Source organism: Prunus mume, linkage group LG2 (assembly GCF_029339155.1).
Source record: "Prunus mume cultivar Tortuosa linkage group LG2, ASM2933915v1, whole genome shotgun sequence".
Classification (NCBI taxonomy): Eukaryota; Viridiplantae; Streptophyta; class Magnoliopsida; order Rosales; family Rosaceae; genus Prunus; species Prunus mume.
This window is the reverse complement of record NC_142699.1, coordinates 40,534,101-40,550,463: the sequence shown is the minus strand read 5'-3', so window position 1 is coordinate 40,550,463 and position 16,363 is coordinate 40,534,101. Positions and strand designations below refer to the sequence as shown.

Genomic DNA, 16,363 nt, shown 5'->3' with positions numbered 1-16,363 from the left:
AGATGTTGATTTTGCGGTGGCTGTGAATCTGAAGTTGAAGAAGAGAAATCTAACGCCCCCTTCCCTTGAAACTGCTCAAAGGGTAGGGGCATGGCCTTCATCTAACAAAATAAACACTGACCAAAATACAAACCAACCCAAGAACCCAGCAACCTCCAGTTTTTTCAAGACCAACAAAAACCCACCTCCCAAAAGACTCTCACAGAACAAAGTACAAATGGGTTCTTCCCAAATTTACAAAAACCCGAGAGATCAATGCTTAAATTTACAGAAGCAAAAGCTTTAATTTTTTAGGCCTAATTCAAATTCTGATTCAAACAAAGGCTACCCAAGTGCATGCACAGCTGAAATGAAATCTCAGAACACACAGACACCTAGCTCTTAGGCTCTTAGCTGTTGCTGCTGTTGTTGTTGCTCTGGTAGCTTTATGCCTATTTTTGTTGTAACAAAACAAGCTCTTGTGTTTGATGTAAAACCTCAAGGCTCAAGACCCATTTTTGGAACCATCTTCTTCTTCATTTCTTGTGTGTGGTTTGGGCCCTTTGGTGGGTTTTCTTCTTTCTCCTCTGCCGGTTCCTTGAGAAGAAATCTAGGTTGGGGGGAAGAAATCGGGTCTGGGTTTTTGGGTTCGTGGGGATGTGGTTGCAGGCTGGGGTGTGGTATAGTTTGCAGGTGGTGGTGTCATGGGGTAGAGAGCAGACAGAAGAAAGAGAGCTGGGTTCTGGGTTCGTTGTAGAGAGAACGCAGAGAGAGAGAGAGAGAAAATTTGAGAAAATTTTAATTTTTTGGGTTTTAAATATTTTATTCATATTTTAATCAATTTAAAATTAAAAATTTAAAAAATATGGGACCAACAGTGCCACATAGGCAACTAACATAGATATTTGACAAAAATCCTAACTACGCAATCATATTATAACAAATTTAAAAAACCGAGATATATGATTGTTAAAATTGAAAAGATAGCGACCATAGGATACTAAATTCTAATTAACCAATTGTCATTTATTTGAGAGGCCAAATTAAACCAATTTGTTTTGGTATCAATTTATCAAATGCCAAACTAATCTGGACTGGAAACAAGTTTTCAACAAAACCCAAATCCAATCAAGCCACACACAAACCAATAAGTTTAGGATTAATTTGGGTTGGCTAATGGGTTTAGGCCCATATTGCATCACATTTTCATCGATGGACAGACGTGTCTGTCCGACGAATATACCTCGCAATTGCTTTGTGCTTTCTGGTTGGCCTGCATCAGTCTTCCAATCCAAAGATGAAGAGTGAAGAAAACATGTGGCCTGGCTAATGTCAGAAGAAAATTCAAAGAGAAGACTTGATATCAAATCAAGGGTCAGGAAACCATCTAGACCTTGTATATTTTCAAGTCAAGAAATCATCTTGTAATTCCTTTAAGACGAACTAGTTGTTACTTGATGTGAGTTGAGCAAGAAAAATGGGTTCCTCAAGATCAATGCTTTTCTTCATTAATCTTGCTATTATTATCTTAAAGCCTTGTTGCTCCCACCATATCCCAAAATGATGGAATATGCACATTTAGAGCTGATTACTGCTGGAAATGCTCTGATACTGGCACTTACACAGCAGGTGACAAGTACCAAGAGAACCTCAACAGCCTCCTCTCTTCCTTCTCCTCCAGCACCCAAAACAATTCCGGGTTTTACAGTTCATCCAGGGGACAAGACTCCAACAAGATCAATGCAATTGCATTATGCAGAGGAGATATCTCACAGGACTCTTGTCAGGTTTGTCTCAACAAGTCTACTGATATTCTCTTGCAAAATTGTTCAACTCAAAAGGAAGCAATCATATGGGCAGAGCCTTGTATGGTGAGATACTCATACAACTTGATATTTGGTATTGAACAAACGGACCCTTTTAAGCATGTGCCTAGTCCAAACTTCCCTAAAAATCCTGAACAGTTTGCGCTGGTGCTTACCCCCTTGTTGGATATTTTAAGTGACAGAGCTGCGTCAGGGAATTCTCTTAAAAAATTTGCAGCAGGGCATGCAACTGTCCCTGGAGGTGAAACAATATACGCACTTGCTCAGTGCACTCCAGACATAGACAAGCAAAATTGCAGCAGTTGCCTTAAACAGTCCGTCACAGAAATTCCAATCTGTTGCGGTGGAAGGAATGGAGGAAGAGTCCTTAAACCCAGCTGTAATTTAAGGTATGAGAATAATAGTTTCTTTGCGTCTAAGGACGATTCGTCAGTAGATATTCCAGCTCCAGTTCCGGCAACACCACCAGCACTCAAAGAAGGTACGTATGGTTACCCTGCATATCTTAAATTCGATCGATGTCTTACAATTGGGTGGTATGGTTTTGGTGGTTGTTAATAAAGGAATCCATGTGATTTTCAGAAAAGAAGAAGAGTAACATAAAACAAATTGCCATCATCATCGTTGTGGTTTTGGTTGCTTTTGTCACTATTCTCAGCAGCATATTCATTTTCTTAAGACTAACGAAACGAAGGGTAAAACTTGACGAAGGTAAGTTCAACTCTGTATAATTGTAATAAGGTTATACTATTATATTGTAAACTAGTGGCTATGAGAAGAAAGCCAAGTCGGTGGACTTGGACAATGGCGGCAGCCTATACCTATAAATAGGTGTCGAGCCCTCTTGTAAATGAGTTGTGCATTTACGCGCATCATAATGTTTGGACCATTCTAATTATTTAACCGTTTAAGACATGATTCAAATATTGCAAAATTAGTTAAATGCACTACTTCTAAATATAGAGGTTAACAATCTAAGTTGTTCCTTTTCAGATGAGAATTCGGAAGACATGAGTCTGGCGGAATCGTTGCAATATGATTTTGAAACTATAAGAATTGCAACAGATGACTTCTCTGATGCAAATAAGCTTGGAGGAGGTGGATTTGGAGCCGTTTACAAGGTAACAAAACAATCACTTACACAAGAAAAGAAAAAAATAAATCTAAGCATGGTTTCCTTATTTTTTCTGTTTTAAACATTCAGGGTAGACTATTAAATGGGCAACCTATAGCCGTGAAAAGGCTCTCCAAAAATTCTGAACAAGGTGATCGTGAATTTAAGAACGAGGTCATGTTACTTGCTCAGCTTCAACACCGGAATTTGGTAAGGCTCCTAGGATTTTGCTTGAAAACAGACGAAAGGCTTCTCATTTACGAATACGTGCCTAACAAAAGTCTTGATCACTTCATTTTTGGTATATTTTCTCTGCCTCAATTTTCATATAATTTATAGTAATTTCTTAAAGATTAAAAAAGTTCATATTTCATTTAATGAAATTGTATTTAGACCCAAACAATGACGAGCATTTGGATTGGGACACACGTTACAAGATCATAGAAGGTATTGCTCGAGGGATTCTTTACCTCCATGAAGATTCTCGGGTTCGAATTATTCATCGCGATCTCAAAGCCAGCAATATTTTGTTAAATGAAGATATGACCCCTAAAATTGCTGATTTTGGAATGGCGAGATTGTTTGCTATTGATCAAACTCAAGGAGTTACAAAGACAGTTAGGGGAACCTAGTGAGTACTGTGATAATATGGCTAACTTACACTTTCAAATTGAAAAACAAAAAAAAACTTGCATGTCTAATAGATGGAATATAATCCATGCAGTGGATATATGGCTCCTGAGTACGCAATTCATGGTCGCTTTTCTGTCAAAACGGATGTCTTCAGTTTTGGGGTGTTAGTTCTTGAAATTGTAAGCGGTAAAAAGATTGGTAGTTTCCGATATGGCGAGAATGGAGAGGACCTGTTAACCTATGTGAGTATGAATACATTAAAGTCATTATATTTTCTCTGTTTTGTCATGGTAAAATTTCTTTTTGAATATATTGATGTACTTTTATAGGCCTGGAGAAATTGGAGGGAGGATACAATTCCAAACATCATAGATCCCGTGTTGACGACAAGTTCACAAATCAAAACGATGAGATGCATCCACATTGGTTTACTGTGTGTGCAACAGAATGTGGTGGACAGGCCAACCACGGTTTCAGTTGTATCCATGCTTAACAGCCAGTCTATCGCACTTCCAGTACCCTCACAACCTGCATTCTATATGCATCACAACACTGGATCAGACATATCTGCACTGACTGAGTCAGATCAATCCAAAAGCCTCTCTGTCTATGTCACAGCCTCACAGGAAATGACCCTTCAAATATAACTGAAGCATATCCTCACTAATGGTCGAGTACCAACCATTCTGTAACAAATTTAGGCTTTAAATTTTGGTTTATTTACTATGTTAGCACTAAAGTTTAGTTGGTGTCTTCTTGCTTCAGGGGACCTTTGAATTTCTGCTGTCTAATCGGCAGTCTAAAACGTACAGCCACTTCTTTGAGAAGAAGTGTCACTTGTCACTTGTCTTTATATTGGAAATGATGAAATATTGTCAAATGGTGAAACACCAATTGGTGCTTAAGGCGAAGAGTATGCATTCATAGTTGAGGCTTCTCAATGGCCTTTTTATAGATGTCTTCCAGGACAGTTGATGCCTTTCCTTTTAATAGGTTTAATAGAAAAATTGTAATTGCTTACATTTTACCAATGGTTTGAAACTATTCTCCTTGAACTCTCGCCTTACGATACCTTCTTTTCGGGATGTATATTCTACTGTCTATATCTCATTATATCTGCTCTTCATGGTATAATTCCAGCGTAAAGGATCTGATCTGTGGTTTGGTAGGCCTCTCAATCTCTGATCCTGTCATCCTGTCTGGCCTTGGAGCTGAGTTGTATGGACATGAAAGAAGAAAAAGATTGAGCAGCTTCTTTCTTGAGTGGCTTTTTTCTACAGTAGTGCCCACTTTGCCTTAGCTTGGAAATGTAGTTCAGAAGCTTTCACTTGATCAAAATTTTGTAATGGGTGTTTTGGTAACGTTTTGTTGTCTGCTCAAACTTCTTGTAATTAAGAATCTTTTATATTCTGCTTTTGTCAATGAAGTATATCTTCTCAAACATTCTGGTCTGAGTTCTTTGTTTTGAATATTCGGTTTGCATGTTCCCACTGCTCCCCAAGCTATACTCAAGCATTGAGGTTGAGCTCTAATTTTTCCTTTCTGCATGCAAAGCTTAGGCGGATTGGATTTTTCTTGTTGTGGAGGTTAAAAGCAGCTAACATGATTGAATTATTTATATGCTACTTGAAAATGAAGTCACCACTAGCTCTCTTGCCATCTTCAAACACAACTTTCAGTCGAAATAGGATTCAGATCTTCGGGAGATGATGGCTCTAGATTTACTGGGGCAGAATGAGCCATAAAGTTCATAGATTTCATGCAGCATGCTCTTGATCTTGACGATGGGTAGAGCTTGAAACGTACATAGATGGGGTATAACCATCAATTTGTTGACTAAAAAGTTGAGGCATGTTGGAGTCCATTTGGCTTTTATATTAACAAAAGAACTTTTGATCAATTATTTTGAATCGAAATTGGTTTGCCTCAAACATTTAACTACATTTTGATCCATCCCCGTTCTGGTTTCCCTTTATTTTGATTCTTTTATATTGTCGTTCCTTTTCATTTCGGTCTATATAATAGCTTACACCAACTGTGACTGGCTACTGGCTGTTGCCGGTTCCTTGGACGGCCTTCATGCCAGCAGAAAAACTCTCGCCTTCCAGGCTTTTTTCCTCTTTCTATGATGTAATAAGAGAAACCATAATAAGAAGGAAACACATCATTATTAGTCTCATTTTCTGAGAAGATGTTGGATTTCATTAGATAATCAGAACAAAACCCCATAATAAGGAGTACCACACACGCCGAGACTACAAGAGAGGCAAACATCAGTATAATCAGGAGAGTCCTCAATTAGACAATCTTGTAAACAAAGAGGTGGGTTAGAAAACCAAAAAGTTAAGTCCTCTTGACCAAGACTGAAGCACATAAGAAGATCCGCCACTTCGTTAGTTGTATGGGGAACAAAGCAGGCCGAGTAGGAGGGGAGCAAGTCGAGGAGCCATCTAATCTCTTCGACGAGAGCCCCTTCTACCGCATAACAGGGATTTTCCTGGAGGATCATATGGATGGCGTTTGAAGAGTCAGACTCAATAATGAGAGGCGTTATAGAAGCATCCATCGCAAAAGAAATACCAATTTTGGGAGCATACAAGTCAGTAGCTAGGATTGACAGCAAGCTAGGAGCACGCATTGCTACCGCCCCACATAGACGACCGTAAGAATTCCTGACCACTACACCAACCCCACGTAAACCAGAATTCAAGCTAAGCGCACCATCAACATTAAGTTTAAAATGGCCAGGAGGAGGAGTTTGCCACTTTTTAGCAGGAATTGGCAAAGAAGACCGCCTATGATGGATTACTAAAACCTTTTGATACTTAGCATCATAGTTCTTTACACTCAAAACTATTAGTTCAGGGGGAAATATAGGAGAACCAAAGAAAGCTGCATTTCGGGCATTCCATAAGAACCAAAGAGTAATGGTAAACAAAGAGTGTTGTGAGCTAGGGAGGGTATCCCATCCAGCCTACAACCAAATTGCAGCATCATGATAGGATAAAGTAGCAAGAAGTGGAGCCCAAGTAAGCGCGAAACAGAAGAACTTACCGTGCAGTTGTTAAGAGCATGAATCGCAGTTTCAATCTGACCCATACAACGAAAGCAAGCAGTTTCAATCCAACACAGTGGGCTAGACGCCAGAGGAAATGTTGCATTTTTTGTGGAACTTTAAGCTTCCACAGATTTACTAGTGTAAATTGGTAGTGTATTTGCTTTGGTAACCAAAACTATAAACTCAGTTCAATTGCACTGAAAACTGAAAACCAATTAATTTCTAACAGAAGAAAATTCGTGTTAACAATTTATCTAGTTGACCTATTAACCTTTTTAATAATATATATATTTTTTATACAGCTGATATCGGAATTTGACAAAAATAATGTCTATACAGAAAAACTCCTTTAAATGTAACTGTGGAATGTAACATGATTGATCTATGGCACACGCTCCAATACTCGTTGTAGTGCTTTTTTGATACCTTCCTGATCAAGTGTTGTTGTCAGTTGTATTTCCTGCACCTGAATCACAGATCGTATAAGCTACGTTTGTACATATGCATGTGCATTTGTATATGTTCTACATGTGTTGAGAGAGAGAGAGAGAGAGAGAGAGAGAGAGAGAGAGGAGAACGAACCTGCCTTCCTGCTCGAGCAAGAAGAGTAAACTTCTGGTTAACGGCCGGTGACTGTTTAAAAAAAAAGAAATATGAAGATTTTAAACTAAGAAAATGGAGTTACACTTAGATTGATTCACTGTACTTTAAGGAACTCACATCTGAAAGCCTTTGACCAAAAAAAAAAAAAATCACTCACATTTGAAAGCCAAAGCTGCAGGTCCTGTGAAACCACTCTTTTCTCAAACCCCTGGCGATTGATTCTTACATCATCTATGCTGGAACATGATATCATTCAAAGCAGCGAGCATCAGACATCAGTTTTCTTAAAAACCAAAGACTTCCTATGACTTTGAAGCCAGAGATCACATTTATACACACCTAAAAAAATATTAACCAATAATAAGAATAAGTTGAGACTGCAGAAAACCATTCAGACTCCCATGCACATTGTTTACAATCCTAGTAACCTCTCTCATGGCCTTCCTCATTTAGATATGCTTCTTCCATTCTGGAAGTAAATATTGACCATGTTAGGAATACTGTTGTTATAACTAATAATATTATGACCTCATATATTACAATTAGTTATACAACGAACGGATCACAATATAAGTAATGAAATGGGCAAATAATGTATATCATGCTACACTCTCCCTCATGTGCATCCCCATCCTACATGTTGGATCCGAAGAAATGGAGACAGAGAAACACACAGGAATTTGTTGGGCCAATAATGTATATCAAGTGAAAAACAAACACTATTCCCAACAGATTAATAGTCTGAACTGCAATAGCTTACCAATCAGTCTATGAAAACATACATGGTGACAAACCAATGCTAGAGAGATTTTCATGTCTAAAAGGGAGAATTTTGAATGATATATTTGACAATTATCATGATTCATGTTTTAACTTTTATCTAATGTGAAGCAAAAGGGGCCTGGACTACTTTGTTGCCAAAATAGTCATTCCCGTGGCCTCAATTCCATCCATAACTGCAAGTGCTGTCACCAAAGGAGTTGATTTTGACCCGAATTGCATGCATGAATCTTGAATGGAGATTGGTATTTAATCATTTATTTCTTTATTGACACTTCTTAATTATTGTTAACATGCACACAACATTAATCTATCTGTGAGCAACAGCAGAGTACCAGTTAGTAATACAAATATTTAAAAGTTTTGACCAGTTCAAGATTTTAACTTTCAGCAGTTTCTGATGAGATAAATGTTTTCTTGACACGAATTTTACAGTTTTACTGGCACATTTTCCACTTAAAAATAAAACAATCATTCCTTCATTTTGAATTGAAAGGTAGCATCAGGAAACAAATGTTATTACCAAGTCATCTCAGCTAATTCCCAGGCAGTAAGTTTCTTTTGTGTCATTAAATAGAAGACATCTGCTCCAGCTGTATAAAGATATTTTGCATACTATAACAAACAACCCAATATACACAAGTGTAGATATTGCAACCAGGTTTAAAAGATAGAACTATCAGATTTAATGTCTCCTAGAATAAATAAAATATCATGCAGCAACTATTATAGCATATTGGCCCACACTCCAAACTTGGCCATCTTGGAAATTTTCCAAATTCTAAATATTCATACAGATTTTAGTTTTTCAATTGAAGTCATTAAAATTTTCAGACATAGTTTTTCATAAACCAAGAAATGTGAAAACCTACCCATCTTCCCGTACTAGCTCTTCAAATATCGCTTCAAGGCCTGGAAGAGGTTCTATATTGCTGCTATTGTCAGTGCTCAAAGAATCAGGACCTACAGAGCCATCCTGTGAATGGTCAAAATCATCAAATAAATATGTAAGCAATTCAAATTACCAGTTGAGAACTATGAACATGACTACAAGTGATAAATCAGAGAGTTTAGCATGTTACAAACCTGTGGTATTACTTTGTCCAATGTTTCTAGAAGTGGATCTTCCTCCAACTGTTTAATGGAAAGTGTAATTCTTGACTTTACTCTGCATGGATTTTTAATATGAAAACTCATCACATTCATCTTATATCAGATCAAACAGTTCAGAAACATGGCTTTATTTAAGGTAATTTTTCATGTGTTTGTGTGTGTGTGTGTAATAACTAAAAGTACAATCATACAACAGAACTCACCTATCGATATTAATAATTTTGACCCTTACATCATCACCCTCATTTAAAATGTCTCGTACATCCTGAACTAAATCCCATGAAACCTCTGAGACATGTACTAGTCCAGTCAGATGATAAAGACCTGTTTCAGAGTTTGATGCCAATTAGGATTTCCTTTTTCTTTTTTTCTTCCCTATTTGAAATAAAGAGTAGAGTAGGTTATATAACTGAAAGAAAAATACCATCAGGAAATCGTAGGTGAACAAATGCACCATAATCCTCCATAGAACCCACCCTAGCTTCAAAAATATCCCCAACATGAATTTGCTCAGAAAACTTCGACCAGACAGCTTCCTTTTCTGAGAATATCAGTTTCTTGTGCTCTTCGTCTACTTGGATTACCTAAAATATCGAGAGACTGAGATGATTTGTACATTAAAAACAACTCTTTAGTGCATTCCAGCCAGGAAAATAGAAAATCTATATATTGAGATGCACTCTCAAATACTTGTAACAACAATATAGTTGTATCTACAGCCAATGAAATAGAAACTTAAAAATGAAATCTCATATCCTCCTCCTCTGGTCTTTCAAAAAGGGAAAAAACCAACTACAAAACCCAGTGTTTAACTTGGTGAGTACCTAGATCCGACACAGATGTCAAATATTTCTCTAACCATAAAAAAGTGGAACCTACTGATGCCAGTAAGTGGGTAACAATGCTAACAACATCAGTTTTGCATTCATATAGTATCAGTTTCATCTCCCTCTTCTAAGACTCTCGACGGCTTTTATCTAGTCCGCCTTCTAATATTTTTCATTAATCTCACCATGATTTATGCACTTAGAAAAAATGTTTATGTGCAACATACAAATTCCTTTCAAAATATTATACGGTACCTAGAAGGTCAAGATTGCAAGCAGATATTCCTAGGGCTATTACATGCTACACAGTTTTTAATGAGTAAGCCAAACATGAAGTTGGCATGTTTTTTTGGCCTGGCCGATAAGGTCACAAACAGATTGACCCAAATGACATGATTTTTGAACAAGCATTTTCGGTTGACCTATCAAAGCAATAATGGTCCAATCAGCATGTTAGTTGTAAAGTAAAATGATATGTACCTCAACCTAGTCACCACTCTCATTCACCCAGTTTTCTATTTAATTCAAATCTTCAATTAAGCAATTCAAGGGCTTATTTTCATGGAAATTATGTTTCTTGTTTCTTGTCACTTTTCTTATCTTTTCCATTTTCCAAGGATGTTGCAACCAAATTTGCAATGTCAAAAACCTTAAATCTATGGATCTCACACCTATCCTTTTCTCCACTGTCAGCATGGTTGTGACTGAACTAACCACTGTAAACATTAGTTAATTAGTGTAGCCTCCTTGACAATTTAGAGAGAAACACTTCAAGAATCAAACTGTAGAAAAAAAAAACTCTCACCTATAAACTACTAATACCGGGTGCAATAATAGTCAGGTGTAATAACAGTTGGGTCCATGGGCTTTTTTGCTTTCTTCAAAATGATGCTTCAAGTGTTTTTTACTATGGAAGGGAGTTTAGAGGGGATTATTTGTGAAAAGGAAATAAATAAAACCTCAAACACAGAAAATCAGTTAGAAGAAGAAAAGGAAATAAATCAAACAGAATAGACAATACAATAAATGACCCCCTTTTTAAAAAGTTGGTTTTTCTAAAAGCAGCCAACAATTTGGAGTGGAGGGATTATTTAACAAATTAATGATAAATAAATTTCTGTAATTAAATTCATTACCTTCACAGATATAAGTGAACCAGGTAAACCTTTTGCAATGTCTTGGAGGCTTTTTCCCCGTTCTGCATGAAATGGAATCATAAATATAACAGAATATAAATTGCAAGTACACTTCTTAGTAAACAAAGTAAGCAACACAAAACTCATTTCTTATGAGTGATGCAGGAATGGTACCCCTAATAATAGTGACTGAAAGTAAGAAAGGCACTGTCAAGGCACACTGAAAGTAAGAAAGGCAATGTCAAGGCACACTGCGTGCTTGCAATTTCTCTTCTAAGAAAGAGTTCAAATTTTGAATAATATACAAAACAGAGGAGCTTTGAAGGAAACTTCAAGAAAAATCCCATCTAAGGTTTATTCCTATATGGTTGTTGAGCTGGATGTAGGACAGGGAGTGGTGACCCCTGTAAGCCTTTTCCACTTGACACGCTCCACTATACTCGACGGTGGCTCCATACCCTTAGGGGCAGAAATACTATAAAAGAAATCAGAAAGGACACATATACAAAGGTTGACTTCCTATGTCATGACACATAGAACTACTACATTGAGTGAGAGAAATTACTCGTCCTAACAATTACTTTGGCCAAACTTGCCCGCAAAAAGTATTCTCAAACCCATCCACATTTCAAACCATGCGTCTCGATGGATAAATTATCAACAACATGATATCAAGAAAAATTAATTAATCAAAAAGTGTCTCAAAACAAGAACAGAACATGAAGAGCAACTAAAGTAAGGAAATCAATACCTTTGCAAAAATGTGATGGGCTCAACTGTGGAAATGGAAGAAAACCCACTAGAGAATGAAACCGAACCAGCAAACCTCCGCCGTTATATCCTTCAATCATCCCCTCATAGATTAATCCACTGTCACTATAAGCCTTTGCTACCTTCCAATCAGCAGATCTCTACTTCTTTGCAGTAATTAAGTATTAGCTCATAAAGTGTATGGAGAATTTAACTCCAAAAACAGACATAAGAAGAGAAATCAAACTAACTGTTGAAAACTTTTTCTATATCATGTGCTAGCTTCGGAAGTTTCTTCTGTGCTTAGTTCTAGTATGAAAACTTCCACTTGGCATTAAGAATTCTGGTAATTCAAACAAATTCATATACTGGCCATACTTACAATAACAATGGTGCAATAATATCTAAGGAATCAATGCTTCATGTTGTTCTATGATACCTAGTGTTGAGAATATAAAGTCCCGCATTGTGTATTCTAAGCCCTGTATCCCTATCTGTAAAACCTCAGGTGTCACAACTCATTGTCAATTTGAGTTGGATAATCTTTAACATGGTCTCATAGCAAAATACCCTTAATGTGTCAGACACAATTTGGCCAAATGTGCTCCTCCATTCACCGAGTTTAATTAAAACCAGCGTCTTTGGCTTAGCCTGGCCAGTGGCCACACGTGAGGCGACATGTTGCATTGGAAGTTCTAAAATCTTGGGTCTGACCCCTTGGTATCAAAATTCACAATACAGTGCAATGTGTCTTTCTGCCTTCCCCTGTACTATTTAATTTACTCACCTGAACCTACAGAGATGGAGTACCATTCTGCTCGAGAACCATGCAAACTATCTGGAAAAAGTGTTCCTCCTAAATTTTACATAATTCTTCCAGAAAAGCACATGTACTTCTGAACTGGTATATATTTGGGAGATAGTTTTCTTTCTTTATCGTTCTCTTCTATCCTAAATATGAACAAAGCAAAAACTTCTGGTAAAAGCAGTACAATGTTTCCAACATGTAGGAAACCAACCACTAATACCTCCCAAAGAGCCAAAAAGGGTTGTAGATTATTAGAACTGTAGGTCAGTTACAAGATGATAGGGAAGAATTTAATGGAAATACCTCAAATTTGACCCAATGCGTGCCTCTGTGTGTCCAAAAGTATCAACTACCATCTCAGCTGACTCTTATTATCATGCACATTCAATGTGTTCTGTTTGATTCAAAACAATTATAACTGCATCCCAAAGTTCTATAGTTCGCCTACTTCGCTAAGAAAAGTATGATAGGATAGCAAATAAAAGTGGATGAGAATAGTCATCACTATGAGTTCACGCAAGCATTACCACTTACTCAATCAATTCTATGGTATTTGCAATGTCTTCAATTATATTAACACATCATTTATATTGTACATTTTCAAATAACTAGCAATTAAGCTTGAAGAGTAAATGATAGAATCATCTTCTTTTTTCATTTGACATGTTTGATAACCAATAAACTTAACAAACAACAACAAGGTCTTCATGTATTAGGATATATCCTTAATAATTAGAAATTGCATTAGTTCTAAAGCCAAAACTAAGTAACCTTTTTTTAGAATAGGATAGTATTTAGGTGCATTAGTGTTAAGTACTTCAATATGAAAAAACAAAATATCATGCTCTAAGTCATCAGATGAAAACCTAAATGGTAATTCGAAATATAATACTTGTACTCTGAACCTTTGTCATTATGTTCATCCAACGGTTAGAATACAGTATGTTTCCTATTAAAGTACTTATGTTTATTATGCGTTGGACGGTCCCATTTTAAAGCCAAAAAATAAGGGTTTGCTAACATCCAACGAAACAGGAGTGCTCTAGTTACAACTTTCGGTCCAATGTAAGGATGTCAAACAAAACATCAGATTTACCTCTTATTGCTTCCAAGCATCCTTATTCCTAAATGTCTCCTTTTCATATTAACTGAATTATTTGTATGTCATTACCAGTAATAGCTTATGTCGCGCTCTGATAAACTTGTACTAAAATGATTAAATATAATAATAATATCAACAAGAAATGAGGTGCGGCAGATTCTTAAAAATAATTCATTTCTTATTGGTTGCTTCATTCTTTCCAAGAGGCAAATGGGGTTCTGCAAATTCAAAGCCAATACATATGTTCATGCTACACAAAATCAAAAACCCCAAAGAAAACATGGCCATTGGCCAAAGGTGCAGCGAAAAAAGAAACGACACCGAATACAAATCCAAAACAGATACTACCAGTAAAACCAATATATAAGAAGAAAAGGGAAAACAGAACACACCCGAGCCTCTTGAAGGTCCTCGTCTGTAGAGGCAGACGTGTCATGCACAAGGCCGGAATTTTCAGTATTGGATACTCTGCTCGCAGCAAAAACTGACGATCTTTTCCTGCAAAGAGACTTGTGAGAGAGCTTTGAGAAGTTGATGTGGTTGAAGACGCAAGATACTGAACAAGAATTATGGTTCTTAGAGGAGGCAATGGCATCGCCGGTAATAAAGAGCTGCGAGACTGAACCGAGTGCCAGAGTAGCACTGTATAGTGGCATTTCTTCGTTTAGGACGACAATGGAGACCAAACTCAGTGATTTGGTGACGGTAAAAGCGAGATTCGGATTGGGTTTTTCGAACCAGGTATAAGGAATGAATGATCGATTGGATAACGTTTCATTTTTGGTGGGGAAAAGCTTTTCGACTCTTTGAACGTTCCAAGTGTCTTATCGTAGCCCACATAAAATCTCTGTGCCCATTCCTGCCTAGAAGCCAAATATCATTTTCTTGTTTTCTTTTTTTTTCTTTTTTCTTTTTTCTTTTTATTATAAAGAAAACATGTCAATACGTACAATTGGGTGTTAGGCATCGGTCTTGGTGGTAGTGCCGACTATAGTACTGGAGTCACTGATTGAGCATCCCTAGACAATGTATTGAGGGTGAGGGTGAGGGTGAGGGTGAGGGTGCACTTTGGTTCATTCGATTTACATTTTAAATTGCGATGATTCATGGATTTTTTATTATGATTTTCTCTGTTATGATTTAATTAATTTTTATTTTCCACATGTTATCTCATCAAAATTTAATCTAAAAGACTTAAATTATACGTATCATCCTTAAAAATGTTTTGGCTCGATTATGGCCCTTATTAGACCTCAGAAAGCCATATATTATGGCCGCTATCTCACTGTTGCATGTGATGTGAGCAAAGGCAAACCCACCTTGCCTTTCAATACGTGGCAATCACATTGGCGTGGCCTTTTCCAACTCCATCGATGCATTATATATGCATATATCTGGTAGTGCATGATGTGGTGTACCTAGCTAGCTACTAGCTAGGTGCATTGTACCCTGCATTTGGGAAAGTATAGGGTTTATGGGATATTGGGGAAAGAAAAGATGGATGAGCACTTGGATTTTGAGGAGGAGACGTGTAGAGAATGAAGAAGAAGGAAAAAAAAAACATGTTAGAGATGTTAAGTTGGAGTTAGTCAAGTTAGGGTTTTTTTTCCAATTTTTAGTTAGGAGTAAATTGAATTTTTATTTTAAGGATGACATGTCCAGTTTAATAAACTAAATTAAATATCGGGCCAAATCATGGCTTACGTCCTATCACTTGCATAATGGCCCGAGCTAGCCCATAACCCAACATCGAGTTCGGGCTAGCCTATCGGGCATGGGCCATATGTGTACAAGCTTATCATTATATAGAGCATTTGCTCTAATAAAAAAGAAAGAGTTGTTAAAAATAAAATTACATAGACCGAAGGAAGAAAAATGAACAAACTAGTGAGACCAAAACGTTTTTGCCGAATAATAATTCCGGAGCTCGGTGTTCATCTTTGCCATGGTTTCGAAAGACACCATTGTCATCTTTTTAGGGATTTTTTTTTTTTGTTCGTTTGTTTTTATTTTTATTTTTAGGGTTAACGACAAAAGACACCATGCTGTTTTAGGGTCATTCTCGAATTGGACCCCATAGTATCAATTTTATCAATTTACGCCCTCATGTTTTGAACATCGTCCAATTTCATCATTCCATTAAGTTGACCAGACGGTCAATCATTAATTGCTCGACGTGTCACCGCGGGACCCACCCCACTAGCGCTTTGACCATTCCACACATGCCACCTGAAGGGCGTTTTGGGTTTGTACAATTAAAAAAAAATGAAAAACTGAACATTGTGCCCAAAATTGGGCACGCTTTGCAAGAAGACGATCAAAGAAAAAGCCCCAAACCATCGTTTGTCCTTAACCTCAGTTTAACCTAAATCCTAAATCTCCATAAAGTTCTACGATTTGAAGAAGTGAGAAGAAATGAGTTGGGATTTGCTCCAGCATCCTACTCGAGAAATGAGAAGAATTTTGTCTGCGCTCTACATCCATTGTACGGTAAGTTGGTTTAAATTTTTGCGATTTGGGATATATGTGTTGAATGGGTTAGAGGTCGTATGGGTTATTCTGGTTTGAATGTTGTGTTTTATAGGGTTTAGTGGAATAGTGGGAGAAGTATGAAAGATTTTGTCGAATATTGGT

At 37.1% G+C, this 16,363-nt stretch overlaps 2 protein-coding genes and 1 pseudogene across 6 annotated transcripts; 1 reads left to right on the top strand and 2 right to left on the bottom strand.

Moving 5' to 3' along the window:
* Positions 1-1,268: 1,268 nt before the first annotated feature.
* LOC103322566 (cysteine-rich receptor-like protein kinase 26) lies at positions 1,269-4,993 on the top strand (annotated as a pseudogene). The gene is made up of 7 exons (XR_001677439.2): positions 1,269-2,286; positions 2,388-2,516; positions 2,799-2,926; positions 3,010-3,220; positions 3,313-3,550; positions 3,644-3,794; positions 3,882-4,993. The product of XR_001677439.2 is annotated as a cysteine-rich receptor-like protein kinase 26 (transcript).
* Positions 4,994-5,597: 604 nt separating this feature from the next.
* On the bottom strand, positions 5,598-6,651 carry LOC148920365 (uncharacterized). Its single transcript, XM_089044609.1, has 3 exons — positions 6,607-6,651; positions 5,825-6,526; positions 5,598-5,675 (listed from the first exon to the last, which is right to left on the bottom strand). The coding sequence occupies exons 1-3, from the start codon at positions 6,649-6,651 to the stop codon at positions 5,598-5,600; spliced, it is 825 nt and encodes a 274-aa protein (XP_088900735.1).
* A 151-nt stretch (positions 6,652-6,802) lies between these two features.
* Positions 6,803-14,566, bottom strand: LOC103322565 (Nucleic acid-binding proteins superfamily). Of its 4 annotated transcripts, none has more exons than XM_008224487.3 (10): positions 14,122-14,563; positions 11,821-11,980; positions 11,070-11,131; positions 9,531-9,690; positions 9,310-9,430; positions 9,080-9,161; positions 8,866-8,969; positions 7,371-7,449; positions 7,193-7,243; positions 6,803-7,076 (listed from the first exon to the last, which is right to left on the bottom strand). In XM_008224487.3, exons 1-10 carry the CDS (start codon positions 14,383-14,385, stop codon positions 6,993-6,995), a joined length of 1,167 nt encoding a protein of 388 aa, XP_008222709.2. In that variant the 5' UTR covers positions 14,386-14,563; the 3' UTR covers positions 6,803-6,992. The 4 variants fall into 4 exon arrangements, 2 of the variants coding, with proteins under 2 accessions (XP_008222709.2, XP_088902700.1); XR_016124333.1 differs by lacking the exon at positions 6,803-7,076 and adding an exon at positions 7,553-7,682 and having other exon boundaries at positions 7,191-7,243; positions 14,122-14,566; XR_016124332.1 differs by lacking the exon at positions 6,803-7,076 and adding an exon at positions 8,517-8,586 and having other exon boundaries at positions 14,122-14,566.
* Between the last annotated feature and the right edge of the window lie 1,797 nt (positions 14,567-16,363).

Coding starts and splice junctions, on each gene's coding strand:
- LOC148920365 (XM_089044609.1), bottom strand. CDS start 6,651: ATGGGTCAGATTGAAACTGCGATTCATGCTCTTAACAACTGCACG. Junction 6,527..6,606: donor ATGCTCTTAACAACTGCACG/GTAAGTTCTTCT, acceptor ATTTGGTTGTAG/GCTGGATGGGATACCCTCCC. Junction 5,676..5,824: donor ACTCTCCTGATTATACTGAT/GTTTGCCTCTCT, acceptor ATTACATCATAG/AAAGAGGAAAAAAGCCTGGA.
- LOC103322565 (XM_008224487.3), bottom strand. CDS start 14,385: ATGCCACTATACAGTGCTACTCTGGCACTCGGTTCAGTCTCGCAGCTC. Junction 9,431..9,530: donor TCACCTACGATTTCCTGATG/GTATTTTTCTTT, acceptor ACTCTGAAACAG/GTCTTTATCATCTGACTGGA. Junction 8,970..9,079: donor TGGACAAAGTAATACCACAG/GTTTGTAACATG, acceptor GACCATTCACAG/GATGGCTCTGTAGGTCCTGA.